General features: G+C 42.8%; 1 protein-coding gene across 3 annotated transcripts in view; it reads left to right on the plus strand.

Annotated features, from left to right (window-relative positions):
• The window catches only part of hdac4 (histone deacetylase 4), a 226699-nt gene that overhangs the window by 193142 nt on the left and 19604 nt on the right, over positions 1–13953 (plus strand). For all 3 annotated transcript variants that reach the window (XM_017691600.2, XM_037539185.1, XM_017691602.2), the window contains 2 exons: positions 401–498; positions 13349–13467. In XM_017691600.2, coding sequence (XP_017547089.1) covers positions 401–498; positions 13349–13467 — 217 coding nt within the window. The remainder of the gene's footprint in view (positions 1–400; positions 499–13348; positions 13468–13953) is intronic.

Genomic DNA, 13953 nt, shown 5'->3' on the forward strand with positions numbered 1-13953 from the left:
CAACAGGATGTGAAATTGATTGTCAGTGTTGCTTCCTAAGTGGACAGTTTGATATCACAGAAGTTTGATTTACTTGGAGTTATATTGTGTTGTTTAAGTGTTCCCTTTATTTTTTTGAGGTGTGTGTGTGTGTGTGTGTGTGTGTGTGTGTGTGTGTGTGTGTGTGTATATATATATATATATATATATATATATATATATATATATACACACACACACACACACACACACACACACACACACACACACACACACAGAACCACAGAGACTCAAGTCTTCTCTAACATTCACCTTTTTTCTAGAACACATCAGTGTTCTAGGTTACTCTTTGTAGAACACAGGAAAATGGATAAAATTACATACTTTCTCACTCTGCGTGTGTTTGTGTCCTCTGAACCAGGTGGGCTCGGGATCTGGCTTGGGCTTCAATGTGAACATGGCCTTCACCGGTGGCCTGGATCCTCCCATGGGTGACGCAGAGTATCTGGCAGCCTTCAGGTAACAGTCCCCCTCTCAGTGGTTTGTGGCTTACTAGGTGTGATGTGTTTTATTTCTTCACTGCTATTCCTCCTCTGACCCTCTGAGCTCACTCCTGCCGCTACCTGCTGAGCACTCGGAACATTCATCTGAACCATGCGTGGTGCATTTTAGCACGTTCACAAGTGGTGGGCAATCTGAGGATGTCTTATTGTGTGTTATCAGGATAAATTACCTAAAAATACTCTTTTCTGAGTACATTGCATTATCAGTACTTGTAGATCACAACGGCATGGCAATATCATATAAAGACAGATTTAGACTGTAATTTTTTTCTTTCCTGTTCCATAAATTTATATTAATATATATAAATGTTGATATATTTTGCAAACAACTTTAAAATTGTATGCATATTTTGTTTTTAAAGACTATACATTTTTGTAGATTATATTTATTTATCCCCCCCCCCATCCCCCCCCCCCCGCAACGTATCTTTAACACTTAGAAATATACAGGCTGTTCTGGTTACTGCAAATGAGCTCTGTTCTGATTGGCTGACTTGTATTTTACCACTTTCAAAAAGCAGTCCAGGATGAAACGCTCCTTATAACTTTGATGTAAGAAGGCAGATTAAATATAATATGTAAGTTTCACATAATGTCAAGCTTCATGATAGAGACCCTTAAATATCATACAATGTTGCTATTTTATCCATTACAATTTGTTACAAACCTCAGGAAAGCTGAATTTTATGACACATCATGAAAATGGCTTTAAGTATGTTATATTCTTGTCATATCGCCCACCGTTATTTTTTAAAGCATAGTATTGCTTTGGTAATTGACAAGTGCAGGCTCCTAGCTAGAGAGCACCTTTGGAAGATGCACACAGCCTCTACCTCACGTCTCTGGATGATTTGTTTCCCGTTTAACTGTGTGTAAGCCTAAGGCAGAATATCAACCAGACATCCACTCGCCCTGCTGACCCCCGAGCTGCCTGCTGCTCTAACACCCAGAGAATATGGATGGCAACGCTCTTTGTAAGCCTGTTAAAGCCTCCAGGTAGCTAACAGCACATCGTAAATCTGAATTTCAAAGAAGGCAAAGTGGAAGAGGCATTGTGCTACTGTGTACAAATTTAAAGAGCCACACTTCATATAATCACTGAACTGACTCCAGCTGAAGAGAATATGGCAAGCAAGCTTCTGCAAAGTCCCTACAATTTTCACAGGGATTTTAAGCATCTAGGAGCAAATAGAAGTGGGAGGAAGAAAGGTTCCTAAACACTGTCTTGTAACAATTTGTTTAAGCGCTGCTCATCTGTTGGACATTCTCTTTTATCTGAGCGCAGAGGCTGATGGGAGTCTTTGAGGACGTGCCAATGGGGCTGAGCCCCATTAGCTCTGGTGTCTGGGCCTATTAATAACCCTCTCCCCCCAGGACGCGGGCGCATGGCCCATTCGAGGCACCCCTGGCCAGGTGCTTTGAAGAGGGGAATCTGCTCCCAACACATTCAGTCTGATCCCTCAGGTAGACGGATGACAAACGACCCTTGGCGGGTCGGTGATAAACCCAGATGATCCGTGCTCATCCCTTTCTTCACCTCCTTCCACTCCACCTTCTTCATGCCCCAATCAGACCTTCCTTGTCTGTCCGCTGCTGTAAATCTGCCCACGTCTTTGATAAACAACACAGCCCCAGTCCGGCACAGGCTCCGCACGCAGGGCCTAAGTGATGCCAGCTGCTTTAGACCTGCATCACCCACTGACCCCAGACCATCCTACTCTCCATTACCGCTTAAAGCAGGGGTCTACGAATGTCTACAGGCAGGCATTTAGGTTCCCACAAGATGCCATGATGTTAAAATGTTATTAACTTATACAATGACAAATGAAATGTTAACTTTGCACTAAAAGGGCATTTTACTGAATTTTATTTTTGTGTATATATATATATATATATATATATATATAATTAGAAGGCAACACACTTATGTACCTTGTCTTTATGAGAGGGCTTATTCTTGTTAGTTACAGAAACACTAACCAGTACATAATTGCTAAGTGCTAACATTAGTAGTGAAAAATACCTGACAAATTCATCTGACAACTGTTCACAAATGAATTGCTTTAGAATATTATATACAAAAATCAAGTCACGGTGACAGGCCTATTACCCAGCAGGCAAGGACAAGGTTGAGATTCTACCTACTGTCAAAAATACTGCCTCAGCCGCAAGCCAGCCACTCTCAACTTAGGTCTGTAGCTTTGTAGATTGAGTATACATCCACATCAGTGGTTAACTTCAGCACTTCAGTGGAACCAGTGGACACTGAGTTGAAGTTAACCACTGATGTGGTTGTGTACTTAATCTGTGCAGTTAGCAGTGTTACTCAGTGTAATCTGAGCGATCATGACTGTATGAAGTATGGTTGAGGTGTTTGTAGGTGACTCAGGGTTAGTCAGAGGAGCCTTAGTGTGCTGAGCAGCGGTGTGTGGTGAGATTGTGTGAGCTCTCACACACTCACAGGACTCGTTCGCTGAGCTGAGTGACTCACTCACACTCCCTACTGCCAGCAGCTGCTCTGAGCCTGGCACAGAGCCCCATACTGCCAGCCCATTCATACTGATCACTGTACACTACAGCCAGCCCTGCTTCCCTACTCCCTGATTCTGTAGCAAGCAAGCAAGCAAATTTTATTTATATAGCACTTTTTACAACAGGTGTTGTCACAAAGCAGCTTTACAGAACAATCAGTATTACAAAAAGAAAAATCTGCGTCCAAGCCCCCATGAGCAAGCCAGTGGCAAGGAAAAACTCCCTAAAAGAGGAAGAAACCTTGATGAGAAACCATGGCTAATTTGATCAGTTTATGATTATGCAGCAGCAGCAACAGCGGTGGTCAAGCCGATGGCTGGTGAGCAGTGGCTCCCAATCAGGGCAGAAGGGCCAACAGCATCAGACGCACAAGATGGGCAGCTGTTCAACTTGGCAAAGAAAAGAAGAAAACACAGAGTCAGTTCTGTGAAGAGTGGCTGACCACAGATTACAGTATAATAGAGCAGCAGAGACTCCGTCTATATCTGACAGGGAAGACTAATTACCAAAGGCTTGACTATACAAGTAAGTTTTTAGCCTAGATTTAAAGACTGAGGCTGTGTCTAAGTCCCGAACGTTAACAGGAAGATTATTCCAGAGCTGGGGGGCCTTGTATGAGAAAGCTCTCCCCCCGATGTAACTTTTTTAATTCTAGGTACGAGTAGTAAGCCAGCACCTTGTGATCTAAGTAGGCGTGATGGTTCATAGTAGGAGACAAGTTCACTCAGGTACTGAGGGGCGAGTCCATTTAGAGCTTTATAGGTCAATAATAGAATTTTATAATCATTGCAAAATTTAACTGGTAACCAGTGTAAGGTTGATAAAACTGGGCTAATATGGTCAAATTTTCTGGTTCTTGTGAACCAGTCTCATCTCTTTTCCTCTCTTCTTCTGCCCTCACCTCTCCTCTCTACTACTCTTTCTTCTCCTCTCTACTGTCATCTACTTTCCTTTCTTTCCTCTTTTCTTACCTTCTCCTCTCCATTTGTCCATTTCACTTTTCATGTTTTCATAAATGCTCTGTTTCTCTTTTCCTTTTCTTTGCTCCTGCTGCATCAACCACTGTCTCAGACAGTGGTGTGTACGTGTGTATAAGTATATTACAAGCATTCAAAAATATTCTTACTTCAAAAATTGTGAACTTAAGTCAACTGAAAACATACAGGAGAGATTTTACATTAGATAGTACAGCTGGTGTTATGGGTTCATGCAGCTCTTTATTAACTGTTTCTTGACACATCAGTGGACCTAGCAGAGATTTCTGCCATATTGCTTGTGTTAGAACGTCCCAAACCACTGAAGAGTAACACTTTGCTCCAGTCAGCAATAGCAACCTGATATGAGCAATTAATGTAATCCAGTTAAAACCTAGAAGAGGTTTCAGAAGGTGGGGTTCAAACATTATAAATCTCTGTTCTCTCTCTCTGTCCAGAATACACTGGAATAAAGTTGGTAGAAACTCTAATTCCCTGATCGCAGCAGCTCAGCGCTGGTGTTCTCCTTTCACTAGCACACCTGATACATGAAGGGCTTGACAATTAGTCGATGCATTAAATCACTGTTTGGCTCAATTCAGTGAGAGAACACCCTCCCAAACACTTTCTTATTTAGATGCCCATCCCCTTGTTCTCTCTCTCTCCCTCTCTTGTTCTCCCTCTCTTGTTCTCCCTCTCATTTTTTCTCTCTCTCTCTCTCTCTCTCTCTCTCTCTCTCTCTCTCTCTCTCTCTCTCTCTCTCTCTGGCCCCTCTGATCAATCATATAGCACCGCGTCATTCTCACAGCCTTGATTCATCTTTCCCCAAAGACTGAGGAGGGAGCGCACGACAGTTCATATATCTCTTCTTAGTCTGTCTTTTCCTCCTCTCTTGCACACTCCGTCCTTTCCCTCTCTTTCCATGACCTACCCCCCCTTCTCTCTCTCTCTCTCTCTCAAACACACTCACTCTCACTCTCTCTCTCTCTCTCTCTCTCTTTCTTTCTTTCTTTCTTCATGGCAAATAGTGCAGTATTGATGTAATGATAAAAGTCTGAATGGGGAAAATCTGTAGTCGACCAAACAGAGGAGAGGATCAGATAAATAGAAGGCTCCTCTGTTGTAAACAAAAAACATAGTCTCTCTTTATTTCTGTCTCCCTCCCACTCCTTTTTCCTCCATTTCCCTTGTTGCCCTCTCAGCCGTGTTTTGTGGGCCATGTGAGACAATGCCTGCCTTGCGGGCAGCACCTTTTTATTCAGCCACAGCCAGTGCCACGTTGCATTTGCAGGGGATCAAGCCTGAGATGAAGAAAGAGGGAGAAAAAAGATAAGAAAATTGGCTCTAATGAAAACCAGAAGCCCAGGCATTCTCGCCATGAACTTGGAAACAGAGAGGAGAATTGAAGTTAATTCAAACCAGCTCTCCGCAATGCCAGATGACAAGGCTTTGAAGTGTTTTTCTCCCTTCTTTTCCTTTTCATTCTTTTTTGACTTTTTTTGTGCAGGGAGAGAGATTGGAAAAGCCTTTGAGCCTGACAGATAGCCCTGGATAGCATTAACCCTTTGTGGGTCCCATTGGTTTTACAAGCAGGGCCTGTTGTCTCAGACCACTGTTGGCATGCCTCATCTTGGGAATTAGGTGGAATTGCAAGGATAGATCTTCTTTTGGACAGCTTGTGGTCCCCTGTCCTGCTTGCAGCCTTCGCAATTTGTCTCAGTCTGGTGCAGGGGAATCTGTACAGGCTTTTGCTAATTACTGGCCATAAATCCTTAGCAACTATCTCCCATGATGTTGGTTTCTTCTTCAGCAGAGCAGCCACTGTTTTAATCCTCCATGAGACATTTTCTTAACAAGACCTTTGGTCATGATCATTAAATGAGGACTTAGAATGCAGGTTTTTATGTAATGAGAGGAGAGTTTGCATGTTTCTTGTCATGTACAGGAAAAAAAAAATTTGCCTTTCAAAGTAGGTATGTTTGGATCACATGTCTGGGAAAGGATCAATCTCAGGTGGGCTTGATTTCAAAGTGTGTGTATTTGAAAGAGTACAATTGTGTTCACAATTAAGCCTGGCCTCTGTCTGGTGTAGCATCATTCCTCTAGATACTAATTCATCTGTTGTCTTCCAAACAAGTGGCTTCTGCCAAACCATGTTCCAGCTCCACGCCCTTCCTCTGGCTTAGTCTTTATGGCCTTGCCACCGCCCAGGAAAGAGAAGAGGTGGAGAAAGTGATTGCTGTTTTATCCCTGGGATAGGACAGTTTTGGGACCTAGGTGATTTGAGGGAGTGGGCTGTGATTTATAGCTTGGTCAGACCATCTGAAACTAATGAAGATTCATCTTGCTCTGGGCAGGTTTGGCTTCGCATTCTGCACTGGTGAACTGTACCTGGATATTAGCACAGAATTAAAAAAATCAATGTTGAGCATCTCTTTTTTTTTTATAACGCACTGATCAGTTTGCTTGAAAAAGTCTGGAGAGTTGACTCCCATTTGAGGTAATACTAGACTAAATGCATGGAGGAAAAACAATGAGGAACCTTGGTGGTTTTTGCCAGGCTTAGTGATTAATGGTTTGCTGAGAATCTCTTGAGAAATAGAATTAAGCGGTGCTGATTTCCCGTAGGGATGTGATTTTACCCTGGTTAGGGCAGATGTGAAAGGGCCGGAAGGAAGATTTCTCATGGTTTTCTGAGAAGCTGTTGGGGAAACATATTGAGGGCGACTGTTTTCCTGAGAGGAGGGGTAGTGACGCCCATGGGGCTGGGGCTGTTGAGGTGTCTCAAAGTTTTCTGAGAAGCTCTTGGGGAAAGAGACGAAAGCCCATGCACTGTAGCTGTCTGTTCCTCTGGCGCTAAGAAACCAACTGAGAGAAGCACAGTGTGTACTTTCAGCAGTGCTGTCAGGGTACTGGCCTGTAATAACCACTAAACACACAGTGGGATACTAACAGTTACCATTAATCCTGGCTCAGAAGCAAGCTGGATGAAGACTGGAGAGGATTTCCAGTCTTTTCCTCTTGGCTCGTGCTTAAGTTAGCAAAGTTTGGGCATTATTGCAGAGTAGTATTCATTCAAAGATGCAACAGCTCTTAACATCAATAAATGGACAATTTAGAAACCTTGTAATTTCCTGTACACAGTTAACATTCACTGGTGCTGCACCAGATTTAAACCAGCAGCCCCATGCCTTAGTTTGTGGTGTGAAACTCTTGCTACTTGTGCAGGTGCCTTTTAAGATCATGTGAGGGTCCTGGCTGAGTGGTGGGCAGGACAGACGATTGTGTTCCAGGCTGATGAGGGGATCTGGGTGAACGCTTAGTGATTATTAAGGGCTGCTCTCTTTGGCTTTACGAGGCATGCTTTCTCTTTTATGGGCCTGTTCTTCAAGATTTGATCTTGGAAGAAAAGCCAGATGGACCTACATAGATACCAGCTCCACACAGTGTGCATGGGTTTGCATTTTTGCCCTCAGTGTTGAAATCGAGATTTTTAGAAGGCTAAGTATTCCGATAAGAGGTCTCTTCCTCCTTATTCCACCAACGTCCTGGCAGGCCTCTTCTAAAAGGATCTCACAGGAGTCTGTTTCTTCACTTCCATGGAAAAGATCACACATGGGCCTCAGCCCAGGTTAAGACCTGCAGAGATGAGCATGGAGAAGAGGGATTATGAGAGGGCCATTGGTGCTTGGAGTCTGTGAGGTGTGAGGAGCAAGTGAGCCTCCAGAGGGGTCACAGTCTGCTTTTATTTGTATTCATTGCATATCTGTGTGGTCCAGACAATGAATCATTCCTTCTCTGCTCAGATTTGCTTGGAAATCAGGAATGATAGCGAGCATCAACAGGCAGGAGGCAGTAAAACAGCAAACGTAAGCCGACAATCTGTGGAGTCTGGATGGCTTCCACTCGGTGGGTCATAAATTTCAGCATCCATAACCTAATTAGCAAAGCTTTTTTCTTTGTCCCAACCTAGACTGCTTGAAAGGAGTCATGTCATGGAAAACCTATTTTTTGCTCTTGTTATGTACTGTGTGAACACTGTTTTAGAATGTAGCATTTGGTCCACAGTCCATCCAGTTCTTATGTGTAAACTAAATTGAAACTGTTTTGAGCATCATTGTTGTGATGTCACAACCAGCGGCTGACCCACAGCAATTTGGACTGTCCGTGTTTCGATTTGCAGGAATAGTAGATTGTAGTGGAAGAAAAAATGTGTGCTGTCCCCAAGAAAGGAGAATATGGGCCCTTTAATGCAGTTTTCTGCACGCATCACTGAAAATCGAATGCTGCGGCTTTTCGGCAGTTCGGTGGGGGGTCCCCGCCAAGGAATGCGATGATGTGAGCAATTTTGACACGCGCATGGCGATGGCGTGTCTAACTGAGAACATCAAAGCTAGGCGGGGGGGCATGGAGGGGTATTGCAGGGTACGCGGGGGGTGGGGGTTCTGGCCTAGTGCCCGTACCGCTGTTGCCGCACACCAGTCCTCGGCTCCAAGTGTGCGGCAGCCATCGGCGTGCCTGTGGGCTGTGTGTGAAGTGCTGGAGCTTTCATGTGTCCCGGACCAGACACAGGAGAGACGCGGGCGGACTTTGCTGTGGTCAGGCTGCCGCTGTTGCTGGCAGATCAGGAGGCTGCAGGAGCGAGGCGTCACCTGCAGCGGAAAGTCTGACTCTGAGGGAGAGGACTCAGCTTTTCTCTCTGTGCTAATGAATAAGCATTCCTCATTATTTAAACCCTCGATCTAAAATCTTGACCTTAAACCTCACACAAAGTGAGAGCAGTCATCACTTTTTTTCCTCTGAACAGCAGCTGAGGGACTTTCCTTCGTCCTGTTCTCTTATGTTTAGCCACATTTCAGCAGACCACAACATGTAATAACAAGAGTCAGTGTTGATTGTGAAAATATTATTCGGCATTTTTAGCTTGTTTTGGATGCTTCCAACATAAATGACTGTGGCGCTCTGTCCCACACTTCTGAAAACAGCTACTCCCTGCTCACCACTGCACTCTGCGTAGTCACAGAGGCATAACCGCTGGTAAGAGTGACGCTTGTTCTCTCACTCTTTCACCCTCCCATCTTTACCTAATGTACAAGTCGTGTTTTAGACAGACCTAATTGAATGTGTGTTGTATTATTTCTTAAAGACGTTAAAGTTTTGCCTAAATAATATTTTTAGTTTTCTTTTCCAGCCTGTTGTTAAAAGCACAATTCTTTTTGGTTGTGCAATCCCTGCATTACTAAAGCTGCATGTTACTTAGTTACTTTCAGTGGTGGACAGTAACTAAGTAAATGTAATTCGTTACTGTATTTAAGTAGTTTTTCGTGTATCTGTACTTAAGTATTTCCATTTTGGGAGACTTTTTCTACATTTCATTTCTACAAGTCAAATATCTGACTTTTTACTCCATTACATTTTGAGAAATCTGTCGTTCCTTTTGGTTTCTGTGTGTATGAAAATTTAACATGTCAAAACTAAAGAAGTGCAAAGCAAGAGGACCAATCCGGGCACAGCGGTCACTTTGTTCTGGGCTTGTTTTGACCTGTTGGTCATACCAACCCAGAGCAAGCACGTGGTTCAACGTCATGAGCACATACATCTACCTAAACTATGGAATTAACCTAACTTTGTGTAAATAGACCACAATATAGAAGTATGTACACATATGCAGTCGTGACTGGCATGTTTGTTTTTCTGAATTCATACAAACACTTTCATTTTATAGTAAATTAGTTTTGGTTAGTTTATGTTTATGAACAGAGACCTACAGATCAATATAGTAAAGGAAAACTTATTTGTGATCCTGAGTTTAAAGCAAGTTTTTATTCAACTTGTAACTAAGTTACGAAGTAACCTTAAACTGAAACTTTGCTTGTGTGTAAAAAGTGATTTCAGAGCCACTCGGTTCTCCCTGATGGAAACTGTTTGCCCTCAGTGTTTTGTGCTTATGATCATTTTAATAGACGTCAGCGTCACTAATTAATGGCGTTCTATTAAAAGACTGGTTTACCAAGAGAGACACTGGAGGATTTCACCTAAAATGAGTTCATGAAGCAAGTTTTGTTACAAAAATGATAATCTGACATCAGAGCCATAATTAATCTTTTAGTACTTTTACTTTCGATACTTAAGTACATCTGAAGGCAAATATTTTTGTACTTTTACTCAGGTTGAGGTCTAGAGTAAGGACTTCTACTTTTACTGGAGTAATATTTTACCTTGGGTATCTCTACTTTAACTCAACTGCAAGACTTGTGTACTTCGTCCACCTCTGGTTACTTTGTACGCATGCTGTGACTTCTGTTGCAGAAACGTCACAGCCTTTTGATGCACTACACATAGCTAAGAGGTTACACTCACCTATCCTGCAGCTCTGAAACAACCAGGATGTCTGTAGTTTAATTGGGATTTTACACTATTGCACAGTTCAAATGCACTCAACACAGAACTCAGTTCAGCTCATCCTTCGTCCAAAAAAGAACGAGTTTGGAAACTCAGAATAAGTCATTATTTTTAGGTTCCTGATGCCGAAATGAGGTCTTATTTTCTCAGAATAATCCTTTCTTTTGAAATATTCACAGCTCAGTTCTTCAGCTAAGTCAACATCTCAAGAAAAGTCATTATTTTGAACCAAGTAAGGCATTCATATAGCATACAGAGCCAAACGCCGTTTTGTATTACGCTGATCATGTTGATTACGAAGTTGAGCCTGTGTGCAATTGCCTGGGAGTTCTTAATACATCACCATACTCACCAGCATAAAGTGTCATAATTATTAATTAGCGCATGTTTTAATAAATTAGCTCCTATAAAACTCTTCCCACTCTTCTTGTTACAAGCAATGAAAATCTCTGTGTAAATATGTCTCTGACTGAAGGGGGTGCTGAATCTGGGTATTGCAGTGCAGGTGTTGGGTGACGCTGGGATGTGTGGGCACCTAGAAAGCCTGTAATTGTGGTGGAGTGGTGGAGGACAGGATGGAAAGAATGAAGCTGGCCTGAGCTGCTGCCATCTCAGGCCCCAGGTCCCGGGCCCCCAGCCCACCCACAGTACATGAGTGCCATGTTCCTGAGGTCAGCAAAGTACACCTCCCAACAGCTGCCGCAGAACGTGGAACATTGACCACTGCCACTAACACACTACACTGACAGCTAAGCCTGAGAGAAAGACATATATATTCACCCACACCAGAACACCACAGGCAGACAGTTGAACTACCAAATCAAATAAACTGAAGAGGTTCTGATTGGACACCAGACAGTATAGATTTTTGAGTTCTAGGAAGTTTCTTTGTGTGTCTTTTATTTATTTATTTTTTTAATCATCATGTGTGCTCTCTAGGATGTAGACCCATGATCTTGACATTGATGGCGTGTACCAGTTAAGCTGCACAAAGTTAAAATTTCTTAAGGAGAAGTCTTGACCCTTAGAGATTTCGGGGTTATCACTCTAGTTTTGCTGTACTTTTCCAATTTCTTATGTATTTATATAATAAGTTATGAGCTTTATAAGTAAATTATGAATACGTTTATGTTCAGTTTCTGTTCTCTATTGACAGGTTTGAGTCTGAACTTTGTCTTTTTTCTTTTTATTTTGATGCCAAAAGATTTCCACAAAACAAGATTGCACGCACAAGCATAACTTTTTATCAAATTAAAATCATAGTAAAATATATCTCCTCTTCTACTTGCATACACAATTGTGATATGGATTAAATGGGAATCCACATTCCCAGTAGAATTCATCTGTTTCAGTGAGCTGCAAGAAACAATTAACCTTATTATTCCGCAGCTGCTCTAAATTCTTTTATAACTACGCTGAAGCTAATGTGTCAGTTATGAGAGTGTGGAATTAAAGTGTAGTTGCAGCTTTTAATCAGCTAGCTCTGACTGTTGTCAAACTTGTTTGCAGTCTGTGCTGATGCATGGAAAAAGATTTGATGCATGTGAAGTCGTTATTAAGCACTATTGGGATGAGGCGATGTTGTAGGTGCACGGTGTAGGATACGTCATGATTTAAGAATATGCTGAGGCTGTGGTGGATATTTGCAGCCTGACCTCAGCTGTGGTGTGCGGACAGGCCTCAGCTGTGGAGGACCTGCCCACATCTTAAGGAAAGCAACACAAAGCCAGCCTATAATCTGCCTACACCTACAGTGCAGTGGGGAGCTGCTGTCCTCCAGCCAGATCCTCAGAGAGAAACTCCAACTTCAGCCCCAGTGGTCCCACCAAGCCCAGCCAGATCCAGTTCCTCCCCAGCTGCAGCTCCGACTCAAACTCAGTGCCTTAATGGAGCTTAATATAGCCTCCCAGCTGGGTGTGCTTCAGTGACGCTGGAATTGGCCAGCCAGAGTTTACAGCCATAAGCTCAGTCATAATATCCTCCCACCCGAGCAGTGTGCATATCTCATGCTGACGTGTGCTCTGATAACCCTTACATGGCTTGATGAGGCTGACCCTGCATTTGGGCTTGTTTGTTTTTGTCTGCATGTCTTCTGTAGTGTGAGGAGTATACATTTTATTGCTTGTTATTGAAGTGGTGGGGCGAGAGAGGGCAGATTAAAACAGGGTCTGTTTTAGCACCATGCCCTCATACCACTCACGCTGTCATTGGGTCAGTACTGCACGTCAGTCTGGAAGAGTTGTGGAGCTGTTCGCTCTACAGCCGGTCTGGGCTGGGAATCATAGCCTCACCACAAAATGGGCCGTTAAACCCACAGTCCTTCTATGAATCACACATTCAATCTGGGCATGTTGCTTAGACTCATATTTTTTTTCCCGCCTTCCGAACATGACTGCGTGTAAGCTTCCCTGTATGTAACAGTATGCTGGTGTCTATTCACACAAGTGGTGTTAGTAAGAAAGAACTCAACTTGAGGTGTAAAGATACACAAGTCTCACAGGTCCTGTTCATGTCTGATATTTTGAGTTATCTGATCACAAGTGGACAGTGAAACATATAGCCGTTTATTACGCCTGTCATTTCTATAGGGTCTCAGAGGCATCTCCATTGACCCTTTATGATCGGATTACGTGACTGGACAGAGAGGGCGCTGTGTACATTCACTATATCAGTCTCTTACTGCATCTGTTGTTAGACAAAAAAATTTAACATGAGTTTGTGTTATACACGGTGTTAAAATGCTTAGGTCTCATGGACTATGAAATTAACATTATTATTAGTGTAAGTGAGCCAGAGTCACTGTCTCTAGTTCATTCCTCTGGGTTTGTCATGAATATTTTAGAAAGCACTCTAACCGACAGCTCATGGATTCTGGGTTTGTCTTTGTCTTTTCTACAGGACGGTGGTGATGCCTATCGCTAATGAGTTTGCTCCGGACGTGGTGTTGGTTTCATCTGGATTTGATGCTGTGGAGGGCCATCCGCCACCGCTGGGGGGATACAAACTCACGGCCAAGTGTGAGTGTTCAAGGAGTGGTGATCTTTTCACTCACACATTTCCCCCACAGTACACCGCCTTCCCTCTCCTCCTCCTACGCTTGAGCCTTCAGTGAAACATGACAAAACCATTAGTCATTATTACAGAAGGCTTTCTTAGTCTCTGTCTCTGAAAATCTTTCAGAATCCCTGTGTACTAGAATTATGCTCTTGCACTTTTCTGGACATTTATATGTATATATGTTTGTGTGTGTCTCTTTCTCTCCCTCACTCTTGCTCTCTCTCTCTAATGTGTGTGTATATTAGTCCTTTGTTAATCCCACAATGAGGAAATTCACTGTGTTACAGAAGCAAAGGGATAGCAAGGCACTCAAAAGAGAATCAACAAAGTTATTAACCTTGTTAATTACTTAACAGGGTTACAGTTATTTACTTATTTCTTTATAGACAGTATATATAACACCAAAGATAAAAACACAAGATAAAAAATGAAGAAATCTATCCTTC

The sequence above is a fragment of the Pygocentrus nattereri genome, chromosome 6, assembly GCF_015220715.1.
Source record: "Pygocentrus nattereri isolate fPygNat1 chromosome 6, fPygNat1.pri, whole genome shotgun sequence".
In the NCBI taxonomy this organism is placed as follows: Eukaryota; Metazoa; Chordata; class Actinopteri; order Characiformes; family Serrasalmidae; genus Pygocentrus; species Pygocentrus nattereri.